The sequence below is a fragment of the Vidua chalybeata genome, chromosome 21, assembly GCF_026979565.1.
Source record: "Vidua chalybeata isolate OUT-0048 chromosome 21, bVidCha1 merged haplotype, whole genome shotgun sequence".
NCBI classification, from domain to species: Eukaryota; Metazoa; Chordata; class Aves; order Passeriformes; family Viduidae; genus Vidua; species Vidua chalybeata.
In genome coordinates, this window is record NC_071550.1 from 3277472 (window position 1) to 3303463 (window position 25992).

At 53.9% G+C, this 25992-nt stretch overlaps 1 protein-coding gene across 3 annotated transcripts in view; it reads right to left on the reverse strand.

Moving 5' to 3' along the window:
• RXRA (retinoid X receptor alpha) overlaps positions 1–25992 on the reverse strand; it is a 98747-nt gene that overhangs the window by 9850 nt on the left and 62905 nt on the right. The window contains exons 1-7 of one of the 3 annotated variants that reach the window (XR_008434513.1): positions 23461–24350; positions 23090–23225; positions 22000–22265; positions 17188–17338; positions 16255–16434; positions 4568–4737; positions 121–250 (exon numbers count right to left, since the gene is read on the reverse strand). Coding sequence is in view for 2 of the 3 variants with exons in the window: in XM_053962435.1 (XP_053818410.1) it covers positions 121–250; positions 4568–4737; positions 16255–16434; positions 17188–17338; positions 22000–22265; positions 23090–23234 (1042 nt within the window). In the remaining variant the exon portion in view is untranslated. Of the gene's footprint in view, positions 1–120; positions 251–4567; positions 4738–16254; positions 16435–17187; positions 17339–21999; positions 22266–23089; positions 23403–23460; positions 24351–25992 lie in introns of those variants that run through there. The other 2 variants (XM_053962435.1, XM_053962437.1) reach the window with 2 other exon arrangements.

Here is a 25992-nt window from a genome sequence, read left to right on the forward strand (position 1 = left end):
ACGATCAGAGCCTATCAAGAATCAATGAAAGATTTTCAAGCTGCCAGGAGCTAAATCGGAGGGTACAGCCTGTCCCAAGGGACATGCAGCACTGCCCACGTGGGGACAGATGTCACTCACCTGCTCTGAGCAAGATGACCTGGTCATCCAGGGGCAGCTCGGAGAAGTGGGGGATCCTCTTGGCCCACTCCACCAGGGTGAAGAGCTGTTTGTCTGCTGCCTGGCAGATGTTTGTCACTGGGTCATTGGGCTGCCAAAAAATAAAAAACAAAATAAATTAAAAAAAAAAAAAAAACAAAAGAGATGGAAAAGCTTAAGCAGAGTGAGGAAAAGAGAGGCTGGAGGAGCAGCCTGCCTGCCATCCCTGAGGTGGGTGTTATCACTCACAGGCAAAGGAAGTGATTTGGCTGCTCCACCACAAGGGTTTTAATAGTTTTTAGCAAATATTCCAGCATGGGAATTGGGAGTGCTGAGACTCCATATCCATCACCCTGACTGATGAAGCCAAGCAGCTCCAGCCTGGGGAAGGGCAGACTCCAGCATCTCCCAGCTCCATAAACCAGCACCAGAGGGGGCATTACAGGAAAAAAAGAAGAAAAAAAAAAAAAAAAAAAAAGAGAAAACCCCTTTCCTTTGAAATATTATCCAGTAACAGAAACCATCTGCTCTCAAGGAGGACAGTCAGCCTAAACACACCAAATCCCTGTTTAAAGGAACTGCTCACAGCTCAAGTGGATTTGTGATTAGGAACTGGAAGAGCCTGTTTAACCCTGGGGAAGGCTGAGCTCGCTGATCCAAGTGTGTCTGTAGGGTTTACCTCTCTGGACGGGGATGTATGAGCCCTTCCCACCTCCCACTGTAATCCCTGCTGATATCCAGCAGCTTGCTTTGTACAATTAGCTTCTCTCCATGCCCTTAAAAGAGCAGTTTCCAAACTGGAGGAGAAGTGTTTACTTCAGCCCTGGCTTGCAGGGGGAAGGGCAGCCACGAATGTCAGTGTAACCTGTGGCACAGCCCCCTCCCAGGCTGGGGCCACACTGCCAAGCCACCCTCGTGCCCCTCAGAGCCTGGCCCCACACCCCCGCCAGCAAACCCAAAGCTCTGTGCCTCAGTAGCCAACATCTCCCATTCTCCAGGCTTAAAATAGCCAGGATCTGGCAAGCTCAGGGCACCTGCCTTGGAAGGATCTCCACCTGTCGCGTGCGGAGATGGATGGGCACAGGCTGGCACCGGGCACCGCACGGGGATGTGCCCCCCTTGTCCCACCGCCCTCCAGCAGCTCCCCCAGGGCTGCAAGGGCAGGGCAGTCTCGCTGCCAGGGAGCTGGGGCTCTTCCCTGAGGAAGGAGAGGTGAGCAGGGCCTGGGCTTTTCCTGGGAGAAGGAGATCAGATGGGATTTCCCCGGGACAAGGGGAAAAGCCAGAAGTGCCCGAGAGGAGGAGCTTTGCAGGGCTCAGGGTTTCACTGGAAGCACTGGGAATGCTGACATTCAGAGGCAGGAAGGGGGAGAAGGGACACCAGAGGTGTCATCCCTGACCCCAGGATATCCCAGTTTGCTCGGCCAGGTGGAGAACCCTGGCATCCAGGTGAGGTGGGATGGGGATCACGAACTGTGCTCCAGCAGAACCCATAATTGCAGCAACAAGGGCCTGCAGGGCCCCACAAAAGGGATAATTTAGGTAAATTAGATGTTTTTGCTAAAGCTTTCATCAAGGCTGGCTCCCGGGCAGGGGCTCCAGGTTCCCCATCTGTGGGCAGCACAAGCTGTCCCCAAGCTCTGCTGCTCCAAAGCCTCATCCTCGGCTTCAGTTCCACCTCAGATGGCAATTCCTGGAACCACCACGGCTCTTCCTGGCAGAACCTGATCACTGGAGCGTGAGAAGCAGCTGGAAGTGTCCAGAGGGCCCTGCCTGGCTCCAGGAAGGGAATGGCAGTGCTGGAAACCCTCCCTGTGCACGGAAAGCGAATCCCCTCCTGCAGCAAATAGCAAGGGCACGGTGCCAGGGCGTGACAGAGCCAAAGGGCACCTGATCCTCCTGGAAAACCGCAGCTTGGAGGCATCTTCCAGAAAATGGTGACTTGAAACCAGGCCTTCAAAGGCCAGTCAAAACCTCATGGGGAGGAGCTCTCAGTTACAGGCTTCGCCTTCTGGCCAGGAGCCTGTCCCAGGCAGTGCTTGCAGGGCAGGAGCCCAAATTCCCAAGGCATGGGGCAGAGGCAAAGCCACCCCCTGGGACAGGGACATGGCACAAGGGGACAGCCACAGACATGAGAGCATGGAGTGGCAGGACAAGGGGGAATGGATCTGAACTAAAAGAGTGGGGTTAGAGCAGATATTAGGGGAAAATTCTTCCCTGGGAGGGTGGGGAGGCCCTGGCACAGGGTGCCCAGAGAAGCTGTGGCTGCTCCATCCCTGGAAGAGTTCAAGGTCAGGCTGGATGGAGCTTGGAGAACCTGGGACAGTGGAAGGTGCTTGCAAGATGATTTTAAGGTCCCTTCTAACCAATTCTATGTGGGAGACAAGGGTGCTAATCCCTAAATCACCCTGCCACCCCCATCCCAGCCTGGCACAGCCAGCTGGAAATGTCCCTGCAGGTCACCAGCCTGAGGTGCAGAAGCACAAATCAAAGCACCCAACACACGAGGCCAACAGCAAACAGCTCATGTTCTCCCTGTGTTTATCAGGGCCTGGATTTGTCTGCCTTTCCATCACCTGGGCTCTGGGGAAGGGCAGCAGCTCCTCTGTCTTCCCTCTCCTCATCCCGTGGTGGCCTCATCACCGGGAGCTGCTGATCTCATCCATCTGCTAAACCTGCTACAAATGTCACCTCGTGCTTGACAATAATAGGGCATTTCAACAAGCCTCCTGCTTCTATTTAGATGCAACACACATCCTTGTTCACAGTAATGCGTGTTGAATTATGCAGGAACCGGCTTTCAATTTGAGGAGACGCAGTGCCAGACGAAGCCATTTATTTCAGCTCCCTCTCTGGGGTTTGTTTTCAAGTCAGCACAGGGCTGGCTCCAGCTCCCCTGAAGGATTTTTGATGCTGAGAGCAGTCAGAGCCTCTCTGAGCCCTCCTAACTCCTCCAAAAAAAGCTCTTTACAGCCTCGTGGGGATGGGATGCTCCTCTTGAATGCAGGTGAGGGTTTGTACCTGATTCTCTGCCTGATCCTGGAGAGTTTCGCTGAGGGATTGGCTCTGTCATACCACAAAGCCATGAATATCCAAGAGCCACCTAAGGAATGCTAGGAAAAGCTGTCTTTGCAAAAAGAGCATCCCCAAAAAGCCAATTAGACATGTCCTGACTCCCAGATCCCTCACAGAATTCTGCTGGAAGTGACCCTAAAGATGCTCTATTTCCAACGCCCTGCCATGGGAAGGGATTTCTCACTCAAACCCTCCAAGCCTCATATAAAGAGAGAGATAAAAGTATTGTTGGTACAGAAAATAAACACTGCAGAGTCCTTGCACTTGTTCAGAATAGCTGCATTCCATCAGCTGAGCCTCACAGCCACCCAGCAGGAACTGCACAGGGATATTTCAGTGCATAAGCCTGCTCCTCTCCTGGCTCAGCCAGCTCAAATGTTGGCAGAGTTCAAACTCTGAGTCCCTCAAAGGACTTTGTGGCAACCAAGAGATGCTCCCCACTGCAGCCTCAGCTGCTGTTTTTCAGAGGAATTTCTCCATTCCCACTGCTTTCACGGGAAAAGGGACTATGGAGGAGTGGGGACTGCACCCTAAATACTGCCTGGGCTGCAGAGGGTCCGTCCTGGAAATGGAATTTCAGAGGAGGGTTTGGCTCTCACATTAGGAGGTTGCTGCTTTGCAGGGAGATTCCTCCCTTTTGATAAGGGAATATCATAAGAAAGGGCCCCAAACACTTCCCCTCACTCTCCACAGAATCCCAGGCTGGTCTGGGTTGGAAGGGATCTCAGGACCCTCTCATTGCAACCCCCTGCCATGGGCAGGGACACCTTCCACCAGCCCAGGCTGCTCCTGTCCCATTTCCCTGTCATCCCTCTCTTGTGCACACAACATCCTAGTACAGCCCTGATGCCCCAAGCAGGCCTGGTTATAATGCAAGTTTCTAACTGGGAAAAGAACTTGAAAGCCAACTCATAGGCAAAATTTCTCCAGGTTTTCTCTCCTCAGAGCCAAGCAGCTGCATAATTCTGCACCTGAGATGTCACACCCTCATTCTCCAGCTCTTATCTCTCTGCACTTCAGCCACACAGGTCTGTTTATTGCCTTGATTGGACCCTGAGCTCTTCAGAACAGAGTGTCTTCCTGCCTTTTAGCACTGAGGGCTGTAATTTACAATAAAACCTTCTCTGTGAGCTCTTTTAGTTACTCCTTACAGCACCTCTCACTTCCCCGTGGCTGTGGGACAGAAGACACCAAACGCTGGTGGCTGCTGGCTCCGCTCTCCCGCTGCTGAGCTGACTCACAGAGCCTACAGCAGAGCCAAGAATTGCATTTATTTTTTTTTTTTTCCCCACATAGGACAACCCCTCTCTGTCCTCACGGTCACTCCTGATGTCCCCAAGGCTGAGGTGCCTCACCGAGCTGGGGGTCAGGCCCATGTTTGCCTCGATGTACGTCTCCGTCTTTGGCTCCACGGCGAGCTCAGCCTCCAGGATCTTCTCCACGGGCATGTCCTCGTTGGCGCTGCTCGTGGACTCCACCTCGTTCTCGTTGCGGTCCTTCCCCCGCTGCCTCTCCTCCTGCACGGCTGCGAGGGACACAGAGGGGCAGTGGCACAGTCAGACTGGGACAGGTGAGCAGCGTGATTGTCACCGGTGAGCCAGGAACGGGTAAGTGACACAGACTCCAGGTCAGAAGGCTAAAGAGGCTGGCAGCCCCCAGTTTGTTGGAACCCCTTCTTTTATACACTCAGCCGGGCCTGATTGGTCATTTAATCAATACATTTCACATGACTGGCTAATTAAGAAGACACCCTTCAGTAAACATGAGGAAAACAACTTATTACAAACACCACCTGCAGATGGTTTGCCATTTGTTTACCATTCTTTCTCTCTGCCTCCCTAAAACTTCCCAGACCAACTCATGGGAAAGCTTATCTGGCTTTCTCACTCTCTGACCAGACTGTCATCTCCACAGTGTGACGGCTGACTCTCACAATTAAAAGGCAAATATCATGTACATATTTAAGAGAAGTTTTGTAGGTTTACAGTTATGTTTTACCTCCTTTGTGCTGTTATCAGGGAGTGGCCTGGATTTGGGACATTTGGGAGAGTTGGCAACAGCTGACCTCCAATCAAGATTTAAGGAAGTGATCTCCACCACTGGACAGTGAAGAAGGAGTCAATGGACAGAATTTTGGAGGAGCTAAAGGGTTAAAAGGCCAAACCTCCATTGTGTGGATGAGCACATGGTGGGAAAAATCCTCTGCTCCCGGCACCGTAATATTTTATCTATTCAGCCTTCTGTTGTATTCTTTTATAAGGTTTTAATAAACCTTTTAAAGTTTTTGGGAGTAGCATTTCTCACAGTGTCACCCCCAGGCCCCACAGGTGGCCATAAAACCCCAAAGCATCCTGCAGGATCACCCCCCTCTGATATCTGCTCCCACTGTGGCCAGACTGGGATATCCCAGGGAATGTGAGATTTGGGGAAGGCAGGGAGCAGCCCCAGCCTGGGAAATCAGCTCTGTGTGTGCTCCCCGGGGATGATCCTGCTTGGACAGGGCCTCTGCTGGGAAAGCCCCTTCTCTGCAGAGGGACAGGCCCTGGAAATAAAAATAAATGATGGAAAGCACCACAAAGGAAGCCACACTTCGAGTCGCTGCGGGAGAGGGAACGGGGTGAAGGGATAGAATCAGGGAATCCTAAAGAAAAGAGTCAGGTCAGTTTAAAGCAGAAATCCCAAGTTCAGCCACCTCTGAGGCTGGCAGTGCTGAATTTCCCTGGAGGCCACGCCGTGCCCCTCTCCAGCTCCCTGGCCCAGCTCCCATGGGACAGGAGCTCCATGCAAACCTCCATCCTGCCTTGGCTTGGGGCAAGCCCCAGACAGACAGGAGAGACCTGTCCCAAATCCTGTGGGGTGGGAATGATCTCGCCAGCAGCCTGTCACATGCTGATGAATTATCTCTGAGCAGCTCAGAGATGAGAAACACTTACTAGATGCTAATAACATTATTATTAGTAGTAATGACCTCCCTTGGAAACCTGCACATGCTTTTCCTACACCTGGAAGGCGGCTTTGTGCACTTGCAGTGGGAACTCTCTCCATCACCTTGTCACAGACCCTAAATCCCACACTTTTCTGTTTCCCACCGCACATTTTAGCCCACTCTGCTTGAGAACAGCCCAAGCATCTCTGGCCGTGAGGCACAATTCTCCAAACTCACCCAGCTCATTGCTGAGGCACTCCATTAACGTCAAAACGCTGCTATTTATCGACAATTACCCCAGCACTCCCTCCCTGCTGCATCTGAAGCAGGTTATGGGATGTTCAGGCAGGGCAGCAGGGGCACAGGTGTTGTTTGGGGGAAACCAGAGCTGTCTGTGACACAGCGAGACTTTTCAGACCATCAGTGGGACCAGCTCTATGCCAAGTGCAAAACCAAAACATAAAATTTGAAACTCCAGGAAAAAAATAAAATAAAATAAAATAAAATAAAATAAAATAAAATAAATCCCAGGAAATTGAGACACAGGCTACAGGAGCCCTCTCTGGCTGTTGATCCCATTAACCCAGCTCCCAGGCTCCCCCCCTTCCCTCAGCGTTGCTGTTTACTGCACGTCAACAGAGCTCAGGCTGTTCCATGTGAAAGCTGTTATGCAAAAAGGCAAGAGGTTCCCTTCTGCAAACTTCTCTGGGCCCACCAACGTTGTCTGCTGGGCTGCCAGAGCCAGGTAAACTCAGATTTGTCTCGTGGCTTTTGTCCATCTGGCATGGATTCTTCTTCTTTTTCAAGCCATCATAAAACCCTGCTTCAGTTTCACCCCTCCAACCCCTCTCCTCCTTCTCCAAGCCTCAGAAAGAGGGAAGTTTTTGCTTAATGCCAAGTCTTCCTCAGCACCACAGATGCACCAAGATTCCTCTGGGCACATTAGAGGAGATGAAACACCTACTAAATAACACGAAAGCCTGAGAGAAAGGCAAAGCCTCAACAAATGGGATCTTATAAAAAGACTTAAATGCCAAAGTGCCGGTGGAGATTGGCAGCAGCTCTCAAGGATGAAGGCCCAAAATTGGGACCACTGGGGTCACTCCACCATGGTGTTAACCCCAAAAACACATCCTCGTGCTGGACACTGGGATTTGTGGCAAAGCATTGCAGAGGGCTGGGCAGACAGGGGCTACTTAAAGCCCTTTCCAGCTGCAAATCTCAACCTCATCAGTGCCACATTCCTGGCCTGAAGAGTCAGACACACTTCAGGGGTTGTAGGAGAGGATCTTACAGGGCACCTCGACAGCACCTGCCTGCGATCAGGCTGAACGCAGCTGATACAAGAGACAGATGGGCAGAGATCAGACACGTAAGGAGTTTGTTCTATTGATCCGAGCTCGGAGCTGCTGCACCAGAAAATCGGTGCTGCAGCTCCCTGCAGAGCTGGTCAGGGGACAGCTGACTCATCCCAGCTCAGCCCCACGCACAGCCCGCGCTGCAGCAGTGACACCCTGAGCAGAGCAGATGGCACAGGCCCACCCAGCAGCCAAAGATAAGCCCAGCCCTCACCAGGGAGTGTTATCTGCTCTGCTGCACCCTGCTGCCAAGCCCAGGCAGCCTCCTCCAACAGCAGGACAAGTGTGGAATCATTTCACCCTCGCCCTTGTCAACCCATCCATCCATCCATCCATCCATCCATCCATCCATCATCCATCCATCCATCCATCCATCCATCCATCCATCCATCCATCATCCATCCATCCCTCCATCCATCCATCCATCCATCCATCCCTCATCCATCCATCCATCCATCCATCCATCATCCATCCATCCATCCCTCATCCATCCATCCATCCATCCATCCATCCATCATCCATCCATCCATCCATCCATCATCCATCCATCCATCCATCCCTCCATCCATCCATCCATCCATCATCCATCCATCCATCCATCCATCCATCCATCCATCCATCATCCATCCATCCATCCATCCATCCCTCCATCCATCCATCCATCCATCCATCCATCATCCATCCCTCCATCCATCCATCCATCCATCCATCCATCCATCATCATCCCTCATCCATCCATCCATCATCCATCCATCATCCATCCATCCATCCATCCATCATCCATCCATCCATCATCCATCCATCCATCCATCCATCCATCCATCCATCCATCCATCCATCATCCATCCATTCCTCATCCATCCCTCATCCATCCATCCATCATCCATCCATCCATCCATCATCCATCCATCCATCATCCATCCATCCATCCATCCATCCATCCATCCATCATCCATCCATCCATCATCCATCCATCCATCCATCATCCATCCATCCATCCATCCATCCATCCATCCATCCATCATCCATCCATCCATCATCCATCCATCCATCCATCCATCCATCATCCATCCATCCATCCATCCATCCATCCATCCATCCATCCATCATCCATCCATCCATCATCCATCCATCCATCCATCCATCCATCATCCATCCATCCATCCATCCATCCATCCATCCATCCATCCATCCATCATCCATCCATTCCTCATCCATCCCTCATCCATCCATCCATCCATCCATCCATCATCCATCCATCCATCCATCCATCCATCCATCCATCCATCCATCCCTCCCTCCCTCCGTCCCATTCCCTGCAGGAAAGCAGGGGCTGTTTCCCAGTGCTCAACGTGGATCCCCACTATCCTCCCTTCTCCCTGGGACCATGCCTCATGCACAGATCTTCCCCAAGGAGTGCACCTGCAGGAGCAGGGGAAGCTCAGCTCCTCCTGGTTCTCCCCACACCACCCAGAGTTTGTGTACACAAGCTGTCCCTCCCTTGGGAATGATGCAGGACACTTGCCCAGCCCTGGGATGGATGCAGCTTTTGGGGATGCCTGCCAGGCTGTTGACTCAGTTGCTGATCCTATTTTCTCTCCCTATCAGGAACGAAGTGGGAACAGCCTCATTCCTCATGTGTGCCACAGAATTGCTCCTGCAGCAGCTCTGAGCCTGCCTTGGGGTACACAAGAACCCCCCTCCCATCATCACCTCACTGTCACCTCATCCTTCCAGGTGTGGCACTCCCAAAGTCCCTCTTCAGGATCCAGTGAGTTCCAACCTCGTGTCTCCACTTCCCTAATTCTGGATCCACCCTGAAGCACCTGAGAGCCCCAGGGCTGGAGAGCCCCACACGTTGTCCTGAAAGGGGCATGGATTTGCAGCTGGAACTCCAGACTCGTGGATTCTGTGGGTTCCAAGACTTGGATTTCCCTGCAGGTGCTGCCATCCTGGCTTCAGAAGCTCAGCAGAGCTGAGAAGACATCCAAGGAGCAGGGAGCTGCCAGTCACTCACAGTCACGTGTTTTTAGGAGAGTCCTCTACATCCCCAACATCTACAGGCACAAGCCCAGAGGAAAATGTCTGCATTTCCTGCCACCAGCATTACCCTGGAGCTGCTGAGGACCTGACAAGCTGTTGCTCCTTCTTAGGAGAGGTGCTGAGGGACACATCACCATCCCAGGAAATAAATGGGGACTGTGTTCCTTGAGATGTAGGAAAAAAAGCAACACACAGAAGAGAGGGAAAGAAAGAAGGACAAGTGGTTTTTTTACCCATGAAATCTGGGAAAATCTCCAGCAGTGAGCAGACCCCTCACCATGCAGACCATTCCTGAAGTCCACTCCCCACTCCACTGGGGATTGGTCAAATAAACCACAGTGGAGATGACAAAAATTATGTTTTTCAAATGGATCTGGTCTGAGAACTGCATTTCTTTGTGGGTTTAGTTGTTATTTATGTTTTTAAGAAGAGAAACACCAAAGTAGCAGCTGCATGGCAGCTTGTCTGGTGACACCAAAACAGGAATAACCTTGCTCTTCTCAGTTGCCCAACAACACTGATTTTCCTGGTCCTGCGGGTGGCAGAGCTTTGGATGAACAGCGTGGGTCTATCCACCTCAAATGCAGGAGGTGAGGCAGGAATTTGGCTTGCTGCACCCCAGAAAACCCTCTCATGCAAGGCACAGCTCTCCTAAGTTGTAGCCACCCCGCGTCTCCAGAGCTGAGCTTCCCAGCCCTCTCCCCCGTGCTGATGGCTGTGCCAATGCTTTTATTTCTCTTCAAGGAGCCTCGGATGGCCGAGAGCTTTTCCAGGCTGGTTTCCTAAACATAGGGGAAGCATTTGAACCTTGCAATCCACTTGAGGAGAAAAAAAGATGCAGTCAGAGAGCTTGGAGAGGCAGCCCCACCTCCTCCAGCTATGTCTGAGCCCAGCCAAGGACAGAAGCCTGTGTTTTCCATGGCACCTGATGAAGAGCCTCTCCTGTTATTCTGCCTGATTTGGTCTGTACTTGCCTCAGGCCAGTTGCTGTCATGTTTCATCTTGAGCTTCTCCAGCCCATCTGCACTTCCCCAGGCCATGGTACAGCAAGACATGGAGCCCCATGTGTCCAAGCCACTCCTTGGTGACCTCTGGTGTCTTTAAAATCCAAAATGTCTTGCCCTGTGGATTGCAGATGAGCCTCAGCTATCCAGGCCTGAGGGCTGATGTGCCAAAGTGCCAGATCCATCCTCTGCAGGTGTCCACAGCACACTGGACACCTTGGCTTTGCTCATGGGGCAGCATCTGATGGCTAAAAAAGCAGGTTTGAGTCCATTGCAAAGTGCCACCCAGCCCAGTTCTGGTGGCCAAACCTACCCCTGTGGGTGGCCACGTTCTGGGCACTGCACTTCTGCACCAAAGGAATGCCAGTGGAGGGAGGGAGAGGCCCAAAGGAAAGGATTTTCCACAGGGCAGTGGTGTTTCTGAGAGGGCAGGAGCAGCACAGGTTTGTTTATTTGCTGGGAGAGACCTGGAGGCTACAGCAGCTCCAGTGACACTCACCCAGTGTCAACACAGAGCTTTTTGGGATGGAAATCCATCCCTCCAGGAGCAACAGGGTGGGGGTTGTTCTTTCTATGGGGAAAGGATAACTCACTCCCCCAAAAATGGGATTTTCTCAGGGAAACTGAGAGCACAGGGGGAAGGCACCAAAGCTCAGCCCAGAGAGCCCCAAACCTGCTCAGTTTTAGTTTTCCCCCATCCTGCAGGTGGGTGGCTGGTTATTTATGAGGTGCTGGGTGGGGGTTATTGGGGATTTCCATTTCTCTCACACTGGAATTTACTGGTCTCTGCTGCCTTTCATGAAGCCACATCTTTGCTGTGTATCATCAGCATCTTGAAGCATTTATGCCCCAGGTACCTGTTTATATCCAAAATGCCAAGACAGCTGAGAAAACAAATTCAGACAGTGTTTCTTCTGCTTTGCTTTCGTGTGTCACCTTTTTTTTTTTTCTTTTTCAGAGGTGCAGCTTTCTGCTGCTGTAAACAACCTCAAAAGCTACGACACATGAAATAAATGGTTTGTTTTTTCTTTTTTTCCTCCAACATTTTCAACTGAACGCTGTAATTTTTTAAGGGATGCAAAATACCACCGTGATAATTAAAAAGTGTAACTTCAGAGTGTTAAAAAGTGGATTGAAATCTTAGCATGAAGTTAGTTCACAAGAGGAACAGTTCTGGAAAACAACAGCAAAAAATCTCTAACTCACTTCACTCTCTGGACACTGAAGTATAAACAAACAGCAACAAAAGGAGAGAAAACCATAAGCCAAACCCATTTTCTCAACCTAAGAGCATCCTTAAAAACAACAAAAAAAACCCAAACCCAGATAATTTAACCAGCTGGTTTTAAGGGCAGCACTTTAAAAGGATATAAGAAACAAGCTCATTAAGCTGGAAGACATTTTCCATTCCAAAATTACTCCCAAAAATAACTGTGCTCTTGAACTTTGCCCCTTCACTAGGCTGTGGCCACTTGCCTGCTTTCACATTCACTTGGACAATGGGTTGGAAACCTGAATTCCTGCTCTTTCTCCCCAGATTCCTCGTGCCCCTGAGGGATGGTCCAGGGGCTGGGATGGCCCAAACTCCAGGGGGATGCACAGCCATGGCAGGGGATCAGGCACAAATCCATGTGGGAATCTTCAGTCCCTCTGGGCTAAGTGACTGAGCAGCTCCCTGGAGACATGGGAAGGTCTCTGGGCTGTGGAGATGCTGCAAGTCCAACCTTTCCCAGGCTGAACCCCTCAGCTTGGCAATTGAGAGGGGGAAAACCAACCCACAAACACGGGAAGAGGGAGAATTAACTCAGGCTGTGAAATTTAATGAAGCCCTGAAGTCAGAGACCAGGCGTGCAGCTGGACAGATGTTCTGGATGCTCCGAGCATGGCTCTGGATCTCAGCACAGCAGCTGTACCTGCACCTGGATTTAGGAACAACTCTGGTATCAGGCATGCAGCCTGAGCTGCAGGTGCTGCAGGGGAACAGCTCTGTGCTCTCCAGATGGGCTCTGAGATGCACCAACAGCCACTTCACCCATGTGGCACCAAACCCCAGCCTGCAGCCTGGCACGTGGGAGCCCTGCTCCCAACCTGGCAGCCCAGCAGGTCCTGCAGAGCCGGCCTGGCTCTCCCCAGGAGCCCCTCGTGGCCGGGGGGAGGCTCTGGGAGCCGGTTCCCAACGCTGCTCCCTGTGAGGCGGCCACGGGAGCATGGGAAAGGCTCCTCGCTGGTATTTCCTGCTCCCTGTGCGATCCCGAGGCGCTGCCAGCGCTGCTCACACGGGACAGCCCCAGCTCACCACGCCCCCGCCGAGCCCGTCACCCCTGCTGTCACCCCTGCCACACAGGACCCCCCATCCCAAGCCCTCTGGTGTTCACCCCCACCTCTTCACAAGAGCTCTGCCTCCCTGATTCCGTGGCAGTTCCCACTTTTTCCCTTTTGAACCCAAGGCTGCTGGTGCACAGACACCTCAGACCCCGATGAGGAACACACGGAGCAGGGAGAGTTCAGCTCCTGGATGCAAACAGCCACCCCCACAATAATAACCCCTGCATTAGTCAAGATCCCTGATGGTAATCTTAATTTTGTTGACTATCCGGTATTTAGTGGGAGACAGAGTACAAAAAACCAAAGCCTTACACAGCTGGCAGAAATTCATAGGGGAAAAAAATGTTCCCAGTTGCTTATTTATTATGGCTGCAGCATCTCAGAGAGTGTGGGGCTCATTCACTGTGAATGCTGGGATCTCTCTGACGTGTTTCTAGCATGAAACAGGCAGAAGAGATGCACACAGCAGGAGGAATCCCCTACTCCTGCAGGCTTTCCCCTCTTTAAGCCAAGGTTTGCAGCCCTGAAGGATCCCTGTCCCCCAGCAGGGCCACGCTGGGTACGCTGCTGCTTCTGCCCTGGGCACAGGGTCCAGTCCTCTGGGTCTGCTCCTGGCATGTTCACCTGGAGACCCCTCAGCTGCTGGGATCCAACCTCCATCAGGTTGATTTTGCTTCTCTAATCCAACTTCTCACCCAACAGCCCCTTTCCTTTTACCCTGTTTAAATGGAGTACAAGCTTGGCTCTCACTCCTCCTCCCAGCATCACCCAGCATTGCTCCCCACCCCAGCCCTGCCTCTCACTCAGCTCCAGCACTCACTTTAGAGGCTTTTATTGTGCTTCCACCAAATCCCAGCACCTCTGGGTTACAGGAGAGATACTTCCCAGCAGGAATCTGCTATGCCTTTACACAGATATAAATTAGGTCTCAGAGCAAGATGTTTTTTAGGGAAATGAGGCCCATAACCCAGGCTCTTTTACTTAAAAGATACAAGGGTTTATGCTAGGGGATAAAAAGCCAGCTATGATGTGAATACTTAGGCAAAAGGAATTAACAATGCAGGATTTAGCCCAGAACTCTTCCCCAAAACAGAGGTGGGAGCAGGAGAGGACAATTCCAGTCAGCTGGGATGGGTGCAATGGGAAGAGACCCATTTCTTGACAAACCAGGTGGATACCACATGTGAAACTCAAGAGCTGCTCAAAACCAGAGCTCGGCAAGATCCAACTTCTGACTTTCAGCTCTAGGACAATGGAGACCTTTCCGTGAGACACTGAATTTTCAGGTTTATAACAAGAGACAGGGGAGTTATTCCAGCTTTCCCTACATGGGGATTATGCCTAAATCATCTCATGATGACTGTCACATCACCAGCTCCTGCCCTTCCCCAGCGCTGCCCTCACCAGATCCATCAGCACTGCCTGAGTGCACTCCTGGAGTTATCAGGATCCCATCTGTCACACTTTTAAATAATTTGTCTGATCATTATGAATTCATTTGCTATTCATTGTGATAATGTTAATCAAGATGAATTAATAGAGTCCTCACACTGTACGTGCTCCCTGGGGACTTCCACCACCATTTAGAAATTAATTAATGGACCTGTAATTTTTAGCGGTGCTGCCCACGCAATCACCACTAAGGGCAGGCACGGAGCAGGTACCTGCTCACAGGGTGGCAGAGTTCCAGCGTTCCTGCTGCTCTTCCCAGCCCTACACACCTTGTTCTGAGGGGCTGAAAGGTAACTGGGTCTCCAGCTGCCAGTGGAAGGCTCTGGATGCAGTGCCAGAGGAAGGGGATGCTCTGTATTTCTCCTGCAGAACACACAGGAGAATTCTTGGCTTCTTTTTGCTCATGTGAGTCTCCCCATGGCTCAGGTTTTGGATCAGATTTTCCTCCTCGCACCGCACGTCTCCCATGGGATCCACTGCTCTGCATCCAGGGCAGTGCCAGCCCCCATGCCTCAACCTCTCCATTTCGTGGTCTGCTGGGGCAGGAACATTTGTTTTGAGCACTGAAGGGTTAAGCTCAGCAGGGCCAAGGAGGTCCCCTGGGTGCCCTGGCAATCCCCCCACACCTCCAGCACAGACAGCCGTGACACTTGGTGGCTTTGGTCCTCAGGTAACCCCATAAACTGAGCGTGGCAGGGTTTGCCCAACACTCAGAGCAGCTCCAGCACTGCCCCGTTTATTCAACGCCCCAGACAGGCCTAAGTGCTCTTCAAAGGCTCCCAGGCTGGAGCTGTGGGCCAGGGCCAGAGCAGGGCTGGCTTTATCAGCCTGTCAGGGAGGCAAGTGTGGCTCTGAAGATGTAAGGGGAGAAAGCAGCACAGAGCTGGGGTCACTCTCACGTCATGTCTGCTAAAAGCCTGTCCTGCCAGCTAGATTAGAACAGACTCAGTCAGCATTTAAAAAGATCATTGAAAAGAGGCACTGCCGGGGAAGTTTAGATCCTAAATTTAAATTCCACTAGGGGAAGAGCTATCTTAAAGAGACCAAATTGCTTTCTTCTTCCCAATGGGAAAAAAAGTGCAGCACTGGATCAGGTGGTGAGGCCCTGGCACAGGATGCCCAGAGAAGCTCATCCCTGGAAGTGTCTGAGGCCAGGCTGGAGTGGAAATAACTTTTCAGTAACTTTACTTCCAAAATTATGTTTAAATCTTTTAAAATGTGCTTAAAATTGTATGTTTATTCCTACATTGAATGCTAACATAATTAGGACTATGGGTCATCTTTTGCATTTAACTACTCATATTGAATATAAAGTCCTAAATATCTTTAATATGCATGTCTTCACTGCAGACATGCATATTAAAAAAAGTGCTTTTTTAAACATATCTTCAGTTTTCAAACAAAAGCTTGCTCAACTCCTGCTTAAAAAGTTTGAAAGAATAAACCAGCTTGAATAGTCAAAATCCACCACAGCAATAAGAATTAAAAAACAAGTAATAACAACCTATCAATTTGACAGGCTTTATTTTTAGTGAATTTCGAGTTGTCACATTCTCGAGGCTTTTTCTTCCAGAGCCTAGGGCTAAAAGGTGATAACCTCCTATTTAACAAAAGGTAAATTACACAAAAAATACCAACTGCCGTGAGATAAAGGACAGATCATGAGTCAGCAAAATCATCCCAGAGCTTTATCAAGGAACTCACCTTGGTGTACCCATCACCCACACACTGCTGTGGCCCTCAGTGCTGCTCCACAGCGAGCGGCACCGTGAACAAGAGGCTCTGGAGGCCCCAAGATGCTCCGGCTGAGGCGCAAAACCAAACCACAAACGCGATTTTTGCCAGCGCGGTGGCGGCAGCCCTCGGCAAGGCTGGCACCGCCTCTCGGTGCCCACCAAGCTGCCTGCAGCACCCCTGGCCAGGCCAGGCCTTACCTTCTCTCTTCATGCCCATGGCCAGACACTTCTGGTAGCGGCAGTACTGGCAGCGGTTGCGCTGGCGCTTGTCGATCAGGCAGTCCTTGTTGTCCCGGCACGTGTAGGTCAGGTCCTTCCGCACCGTGCGCTTGAAGAAGCCTTTGCAGCCCTCACAGCTGTAAACTCCGTAATGTTTACCTGGGGGAGGGATAAAACTCGGGTTTAAAGGCGGCCCCAGCTCCTTTCTTTGCCAGCAGATCTTCCCAGGGCCTCTCCCGGCTGAGTTTGGGGGGAGCGGAGGTTTCTTGGAGATGGAGAGCAGTGGCTTGGCTTCCACAGAATCAGGATGCCATGCATGGGTCACATCCTGCCTTGCATCCAGGGAAAGCCATTTCTGGGCCACGCAGCAGGGGTGGGGCAGTGCAGCAGTGGAACAGGGTACCCTCTGTACCCCTGTGAGCTCTCTGAACCTCCCCAGCAGACACACAACCGTGTTCCCACCCTCCACTTCCAGCCTGGCTCACAGGAGGGGTCCCAAAGGGCTCACAAACCAGGCAACCAGAGCTCTTCTAGAGCAGGGAGCTTTTAGAAAAGCAGGAGAATAAAGGGAATTAGCACATCTTTATCTCCCAGGAGTGGAGAAACTCCATATCAAGAGCATCTTTTCATGTGGCAGCACCAGTGCAGATCAAAGGATGGGGAGAGGGAGGAGACCCCCTGATGCCATGTTTGCCAATAGGGTGAGGTTGTGACCCCACTGCTGAACAGGGACCTGGGGTCTCCTGGCTCGGCTCTTCATCCCCTGCAGTGAGGCACAGGCAGGTCCTGTCCCAAAGGAGAGCTCCTGCTGGCACTCCCCGTGCTGCCAGGAGCCAGGGAGCCAATGCCAGCTCTCTGCCACACCCCGAGCCCGCTGCCCTGAGCCCCTCCTGGGGTAGGTGCCAGCCTCACCCGAAGATCTGTCCCCGCAGATGGCACATATGTGCTTGGTGAAGGAGGCCATCGTTCCTGAGGGATGTGCTGGCACTTTGAGGACTCCATTGAGCCCCAGGGGTGGCTTGATGTCTTCTGTGCTGGTGACGGAGTTCATGGGCGAGTTGAGCTGTGGAGGGACAAGCACAAGGCTCAGCTGGGACTGGGGACATGGGGACATGGGGCTGTGTCACTCACACACAGGACAGGGCAGGACAAGCAGGGGACAAGCTTCCAGTGGGGACCAGCACTGCTGAACCAAGAGGATTTGGGCACGGGAGCCCTCAGCCCAAAGGCACAACACTCATCTGGCCTGGCCCAGGAGCTGGGGTGGCTCTGAGATGGCAGCAGGGTGACACAAGGGGCAGGACGTGGCCAGCCTCCCAAGCACTGTGCAGGGCTGACCCTGCCCATCCAGGAAGGATGTTTTTCCATTATTTAATTGGAATGCAAGTTCCTCCTGCACTGCCCCAGCACAGCCCCCACAGCCAGGGCTCAGCAGCCAGCCCAGCTTCACACCAGCACGGGACACAGGCAAGAAGATCTGCAGTGGTGGCTGGTGGGAGAGCTGCTGGCTGGGAGAGAGCCCTTGCATGGATGATGAAGGCCAGGACACTCCTGTTTAGCTCTGCAATTTACAGATATCCCTTCAGCATTATCTCTCCAAAGGAAAGCTTCATGGCAAATAAACACATCCCAGCTGCAACAGGGCCTGGATTCCAGAGCTGGAGTGGGTGGGACATGTCCCTGCAACTCCCAGATGTCTCTCCTTCTTTCCCTTGGCCCCCAACAGGCAGAGAATTGGGTGGAACTGGCACTGGCACCATGGCACTGCTGTGGAGTGAAGGGCTCCTGGGCTGAATCCCCCACTGAGCTGTTACACACGTGTGTAAAGGAGAAACTGAGGCACAGAGCTGTAGGATCGACCCACCTCAGTAAGGGGACAAGCTCACCCCGTCCAGGAGGGTCTGGGGGACCTGGACTTGGCCAGCTGGCTGGGATCACTGGGGGTGTCCCCAGGGGAGCCAGCCTGCCAGGGACTGTCCCAGAGCCACCATCCCAGCCACCCTCTAAGCCCAGGATGGATTCACAGGCTCGAGACTCAGTTTGTTGCCTTTCTCTACTCGAAGAGAGATCCTCAGCAATTGCACTTGTCACAGATTAATTCAGGGAAATCCCAGGGCTTGTGATCTGTCAATGAGAGCGGCACAGCCGCTCCTCTGCCTTTCAAGTCTCCAGGCTGGTGGGGAATATCTGGTAGGCAGATGACTGGCAGCCACACAAGAGAGCCAGGTAAACCCACCCTGGAGAAATGGGATGGATGTGCCTCCCTCTGCCGCCCTGCCTGTGCCAGCTATGAATCAAAGGCAGCTGGGAGCTGGTGCCACCCAGGGATGCACTCCTGGCTTTAGCTGCTGTTTGACAGAGCAGAGAGGGGAGGGAGGAGCAGGCCCCAGGCAGGAGAATCTCTTTTTGAGTCCCCCATGATCTCTGTGCTCCCCTGGGAGCAGGGGTTGCCAGGTCACGGTGACCTGCCCCAGGAATTCCTCCCAGAGCCCTTTCTGGGAAGTGGAGCCAGTTCCCAAGTGCAGCTGGTGGCGAGGGCTCGTGTCACACCATCCTGGCTGTGGAGCGAGCCCAGAGGCCATGGCTGCCTGATGAAAATAAAACCCTTCACCACCACTTCCCCCAGCCCCAGCAGCCCCCAGAGCCCACCCAAGCAGCCCCCCAAAAACACTGGGGGGATGATGGGCAGAGCAAGACCCACCCAGGAGGGTGGGGATCCCACGAGCCTCCTCAGCATGGAAAATCAGCTGCTCAGAGCTGAGTCAGCCCCGGGCTAGGGAGAGGAAAGTCATCGGTTCCTCTCCCAGCACTGGCCCCAAACCTCAGCAGAGCCACCCTGGGGTTCCCACACCGCCCTGGCGCCTGCCCCGGGAGCACGTGCAGGACAGAGGAGGGGACAGCAGCCCCTGGCCTTGGCACAGCATTTCTGCTCTGGGACAGCACGGCTCCAGCTCAGCAATGAGCCCAGACAGGGGAGGAACCAGGGCTCTGCTTCTCCAGTGACACCAGCACCTCTCGGCTCCTTCCCCTCCCTCTCCAGCTCATGGCACCCACCACCGAATCCTGGCCCTCCTGGCAAGCAGAGCTTTATTCCTCCTCCTCCCATCCCAAAAAACACCCCAGCCCTTCCCTGGTCCTCCAGGCACCCTTACAAAGAGCATTGTGCAAAGGCAGACGCTCTGGAAAAGCCTAATCCCATGTCTGATCTCTCCCACTGGCCCCCAGGCATCCGGAGCTGCTGCCAGCGATGCCTGGGGCGACTGCTCCACACAGTCCTGCACATGGGAAGTCCTTCCCTCACAGCTCCTGCTGAAATTCCTGACTGTTTTCCCATCATTTTTAGGTAAGAGGGTTTAAGCAAAGTGTTAAATCCCAGAGCTGCGGGGTCTAGCCCCCCAGTCTGGCCACTGTGATCTCCCCTCATTCCTCAGCACCAGCATTCTCCTCCCATGGATGCTGGGATCCCGTGGCAGGATCCCTGCCACATGCCCTGATTTTGGGGCTGTGCTGGCAAACCCTGCAAGATCCTGGGAAACTCCCAGTGCTGGAGGGAGGGCGCTGGGAGCATCCTCCAGCACTGTCACCAAGGGCTGCAGGCTCCTCCTCCCCTCTGCAGAACCAGGTGGGGTGGGGTGAGCCCCCCGTTTTTTGGGAGCCTGGCAGCTCCTTCCCATCCCGGTGGAGCTGGGACGGAGGGGACCCACCCTGGGGACCTCGTACACCGCGTGCCCTTCTGCTCTGCTGCCTCTCCGGAGGTGACGAGGCGTGGCCTGATGGCAAGTGGCATCTGCCATCTGATGCAAACCACCTTCCATCAGTGCCACCCCTGCCCGGCGACGGGGGCACACGCCTCATTACCCTGCGCTCTGCTGGCCGGGCCAGGGGGGCTGTGCTCCCCAGCCAGCATCGGCCTCGCTGCCCCCTCCTCCTCCTCCTCCTCCTCCTCCTCCTCCCCCTTCACTCTGCTGGCCCAGGTAGGTGCCTCTTCCCGCTGCAGGGACAGGGATCTAATGTGGCCAGACAGGGAACAGATGGCAGGAGCCATTAGGCTGAGCACTTCCCAAGTGTCACCTTGAGGAAAAACACTGTAGACAAGTCCCTGAACAAAGGGGAGCTCTGAGGGCTGGAGCCACCAAGAGCTGGAGCCACAAGGACTGGAGCCACCAGAGCTGGAGACACCTGGGCTGGAGCCATCAGGGTAAGAGCCACGAAGGGCTGGAGCCACCAGAGTTGGAGCCATCAGAGTTGGAGCCACCTGAGCTGGAGCCACCAGAATTGGAGTCAACAAGGGCTGAAGCCATCAAGGCTGGAGCCACCAGGGTTGGAGCCACCAGGGCTGGAGCCAGCTCGCTCCCAGCACCATCCCACCACACTCTCACTTCCCCCTCTGCCCTGGAGCTCTGCTTCATTTCGGTTCCCCCGCTGGTCGCTCCCAAACTGCACCTTACAGTCGCCCCTTCCCCGCCGTCTCCCCGGCTTGTGGCTCCCCCCAGGGTTGCCTCACATCCCCCTTCCCACTCCTTCCCCACCATTTTGGCGCTGGGGCTGCTGATTTCGCTCTGGCTGCCCGTTCCCAGGCGCAGTTTCAGTTCCTCTTCCCCTGGCCCTGGGGTGGGAGGGACGTGTCCACCCTGCGGCTGTGCCTCAGTGGGAAGCAGGTCCCTGCACATCTGAGGGGGTCACAGGCTGAACCCTGCATGGGAGAAGCTCATCCAGAGGCAAATCTCATTCCTCTCTGACCAGCACAGGGATGCTGGATCCTGGGGAAGCTGCCTGCAGGTCCCCAGGGATAGCAGTCAGCACAGCCCCACGTAGTAAAAAATCCCTGTTATCTCTGGGAATAAATTAGGCCAATATTTAAAAATAAAGGTGCTGGCAGGTGCTTGAGTCCCAGAGAGGGCCTGGAATAAATAAACCTGCAGCGAGTGGCAGGTGGTGGCCAATTCCTTAATCTGCCCTTTTACTAAACATATCCCATGCGAGCAGCCAGCAACAGGTGGCAGGGGCTGGCCAGCACCCCGATCTGACTATTTTTAAGAAGAGCTTATCTCACCCTGCCTGGAGGGGTTTTTACATAATCTTGAGCCACTGAAGGCCAGTTCTTGCCCTGTGAGGAGAAAGGGGCAGCGGGCAGAGGAGCCTTGGGTCTGTACAAGTGACAGGATAAGGGGAAATGGCCTCGAGTTGTGCCAGCAGAGGTTGAGATTGGCTGTTTGGCATTAATTTTTTAATGGAAAGGGTTGTCAGGGAAGTGGTGCAATCACCACCCCTGGAAGTGTTAAAGGTGTGTGGGTGTGGCACTTGGGGACATGGGTTTGTGGTGGACTTGGATGATCTTAGAGGGTTTTTCCAGCCAGAACAACTCCATGATCCTGTGGGGAACGTGGGCTGGCCCTGGAAGGGATGTGCTGCTTCCCAGGAAGGAGAAGAATCCCAGACAGTCCTAGGGTGGCTCTGGCTCCTGCCACAGCTACACCAGCCCCCAGGTGACCAAGGTCATTATTCCCCTTCCACCCCAGTCCTGGGGACAAGAGGTAATGGACAGCTGTGCTCACAGCCCATCCAGAGCAGCCCCCCAAAGGAGCAGGATGCCTCCAGCTTCGTTTCCCACTTGTGCTTCTGCTTTTTGCCTCCCCTTGGCGCCTATCTGGATGAGGAACCCCCAGGGGTGGCTCCTCCTTGCCCAAACAGGCAGCAGTGACCCCCTCAGCACCGTCCCCTTACCTGTGGGCTGCTGGTGCCAAATCCCAAGCTGGGCGTGGAGGGGACAGACATCGAGTGTGGGCCCATGGGGGAGCTGATGACGGAGAACGGGGGGCCCATGCCATTGATGGGCGAGCTCAGGGTGCTGATGGGCGAGTGCAGCTGGCCCGGCGAGCCCAGCGAGGAGCCGATGCCCGGCCCGATGGACGGGTGCAAGGACGGGGTGGCCATGGGCCCCCGGCTCGTGGGGGAGTTCAGGGATGTGGAATTCACTTGGTTGGAGAAATCTGCAAGAGAAGGAGGAGAGGAAAGGGGTTGAGTCACCCATGTGGGACACAGCCCTGAGCTGCAGCCCCCTGTCCCTCCCCCAAAATTCCCAGTGCAGCTCCATCTTTCCAAACCACCTTCTTTGGAGTATCCATGCAGGCATTAGAGCATTTCCACCTCGTTAAGAGCATTTCCACCTCAAGCCAGGCATCAGTGCCCTCCTCCACCTCGCTGGCACAGCTCTAAGCTCTGCCAGGGGCTCAGCACTGCTGCTCCAGCTGATTCCCTCCTGCTACAGGATAATTTGGATTTATCACCGGGCCAGGCCGTGCGTGGGGAGCAGTGGGAGCAGCACCCACACACTGTGGAGGCGGCTCGGTCTGTGCATCACACACGTCAGGTGTGTGTCCATCCACAGGGAATGCTGCGTGTTCAGAGGTTGGATTTGAGGATTTTGGAGCTCTTTTCCAACCTAAGTGACGCGGTGATTCTGGAACACTCTCGTGCTGGCTGCGAGGGGAGCAGGAGCAGCTCTGCAGGCAGCAGGACAGGCTGTGTCTGCCTGTCCCGGGGGAGCAGAGCAGGGGGGCGGGAAGGGGGGGCTTATAAATAGACTCCAGTTCTCCCAAGAGGAGACATGGAGCCATTCCTGGCACATTTCCTCCTCATCCTGTCACGCTGCTTGCAAAACAATCCCCAGCGAGGAAGGGGCTGGCTCCAGCCCCCAGGGAGGGGCGGGCGGAAGGCGGCGGGGAAGGAGGGGGGGCAGCACGGGCAGGGCTCCCCCCAAAACCCACCCGGACCCCCCAGATCACAGCAGGGCTACCCAGAGACAGGCACACACCAGCAAGGCCACTTGGGGTGGTCATGGTGGCTCTGCCTTTGGCTGCAGACCCCAAAGTGAAGTAAAGTCTGGAAAATTCTGTCTTCAGTCGCCTGCATGCGTCAGGATCAGCTGTGTCCCCAGGATTTTGGAGCAACTGGCACATGAATGTCACCCAGTGGGAAACACTGAAGCCACGGCAGCCCAGCCTCAGCAACCTTCCCCGGAGATCCCTGATCCTGGTGGGGAAACCCCAGCAGGAGGAAGAGAAGGTTCAGCAAGGCAGCGATGCTGCTCTCGCAGAGATGTGGAGCCAACATCCCACTGCTGCTTCCACAGTCCCACCACTGGCCCCAGCATCCCACTGCTGCCCCCAGAACCCCATTACACACCCAGAGTCCCATCACTGCATCCAGAGTCTCATTTATGCAACCAGAATCCCACTGCTGCCTCCAGAACCCCACTGCTACATCCAGAATCCCATTACTGTCTCCAGCACCCTGCTGTTGCCCTCAGAATCCCACTGCTGCCCTCAGAATCCCACTGTTGACCCCAGAATCCCATTGCCACCCCCAGAATCCCATTGCCACCCTCAGAATGTCATTGCCGCCCTCACAATCCCCCTGTTGTCCCCAGAATCCCATTGCCACCCTCAGAATCCCATTGCCACCCTCAGAATCCCACTGCTGCCCTCAGAATCCCATTGCTGCCCTCAGAATCCCACTGCTGCCCTCAGAATCCCATTGCTGCCCTCAGAATCCCATTGCTGCCCTCAGAATCCCACTGCTGCCCTCAGAATCCCACTGCTGCCCTCAGAATCCCATTGCTGCCCTCAGAATCCCATTACCACCCTCAGAATCCCATTGCCACCCTCAGAATCCCACTGCTGCCCTCAGAATCCCACTGCTGTCCCCAGAATCCCATTGCCACCCTCAGAATCCCACTGTTGACCCCAGAATCCCATTGCCACCCCCAGAATCCCATTGCCACCCTCAGAATGTCATTGCCGCCCTCACAATCCCCCTGTTGTCCCCAGAATCCCATTGCCACCCTCAGAATCCCATTGCCACCCTCAGAATCCCACTGCCACCCTCACAATCCCACTGCTGCCCTCAGAATCCCATTGCTGCCCTCAGAATCCCACTGCTGTCCTCAGAACCCCACTGCTGCCCTCAGAATCCCATTGCTGTCCCCAGAACCCCACTGCTGCCCTCAGAATCCCACTGCTGCCCTCAGAATCCCATTGCTGCCCTCAGAATCCCATTACCACCCTCAGAATCCCACTGCTGCCCTCAGAATCCCATTGCTGCCCTCAGAATCCCATTGCTGCCCTCAGAATCCCACTGCTGTCCCCAGAACCCCACTGCTGTCCCCAGAACCCCACTGCTGTCCCCAGAATGCCATCACCGCCTCCAGAGTCCTCCTGCCGCCCCACTGCTGCCCCCAGGAGCCCCAGTATCCCATGTCCGACCCCAAAGGCACCCCTGGGCCGTGGCAGAGCCCCTGTCCCTGGCCGGGCTCTCACAGGATGTTGACACCGCGTCACCCGCGCCCGAGGGCCGTGAGGGAGGCACAGCAGGAACCCCGGGAAATTCCGGGAGGCTTCCAGGGCTGCTGCCGGGGTTTGGCACAGCACTGCCCAGCTCTCTGGGCTTGGGGTTTGGAAAGGGCTGGGAGAGCAGCAGAGCCCCCAGTGCCATCCAGGAGCTCGTTCTGGAGCAGGACCCCACAAACACATCACCACGGGGTGATGGAGGGACACCTTCCAAGGATGCAGCAGATGCAGGGGAAACGGGCCTTTGACCTGTGCAAAAGGAAGGCAGCAGAGCACAGTCCTTCCTTAGAAAAGATCCGGAATATTTCAGGCAGGAGAGGTCACAGGAGGGTCACTGGCAACCGGCCCAAGTAAAGCACGTGTGGGGCCGGCACCTCTCCCGAAATCCCAATTCCTGGGCACCTCAGGAGCTCCCTGAACATCCCATGTCACCACATCAGCCCCCTCACCCACCCTGCTCCCACATTAATGTGATCCCCAGCACCCAGCAAGGAACTGGGAGGGAAAAACAGCAAGGGGAGGAGAGGGATAATGGTGTGGGAATGGAGATGTGGGTAGGCACGGCCACATTTGGGGGTGTTTACACCCAAACCCCTCAGCCACACCCTGGGAAATCTGAACCAGACCAGAACTTCTGCACAGCGTCAGGATTCAAAAGTTCCAAGCAACTTCTTGGACACTGGGAGGTTTCCACTCCTCATCCAAACACTCCCAGCTCCGAAACCCCACTGGGAGAGCGGCAGCAATGGGAAACATTTACATCCAGCAAGCAAATATGGTTTGTTAAACTTTGCAAAATCAACAGTCCACTTGAGGCAACTCAGCCCAGATGCTGCCAGTCCCTGGCTGGAGGGAACTGGAGTTTAGGGAAAATATAAATTGAGGTGGAAAGATGGGCATCAGGAGTGGGATATGAGGAGTCTGCCCTCTTCCCCATCACAAGTACCCTAAAGGCCCTTAACTGCAAAAAGAATGCTACAAAATGCTAGATTTAAAAAAGAAAAAAGCGCCTAGATTGAGGAAATATCCTTAATAGAGACAAATAAATTCCCAAACTGATGAGAACCACTTGGACTGCAGCAAACAGAGGAGGCATTTCCCCAAAGGCATTTTCAGCTCGAGCATTGTGAGACTGTTCCTTCTCCTTGAGGAGCTCTGCCATTTAAAGCTGCTGTGTGTGACTATCTCTTGACCAAAATAAACTCTGTGCCTGTTTCTAAATTAAAAAAAGAAAAAAAAAATTAGGAAAAAAAAAAAAAGTTCTGAAAGCATTTCCCCTCTGTCACACCCCTCAACTGCAGCTATTTTCTGTGTGTGTCCTTTGTTTTAGCACAACGACCTCTGTCTCTCCCCGAAGATGCCCCATGGC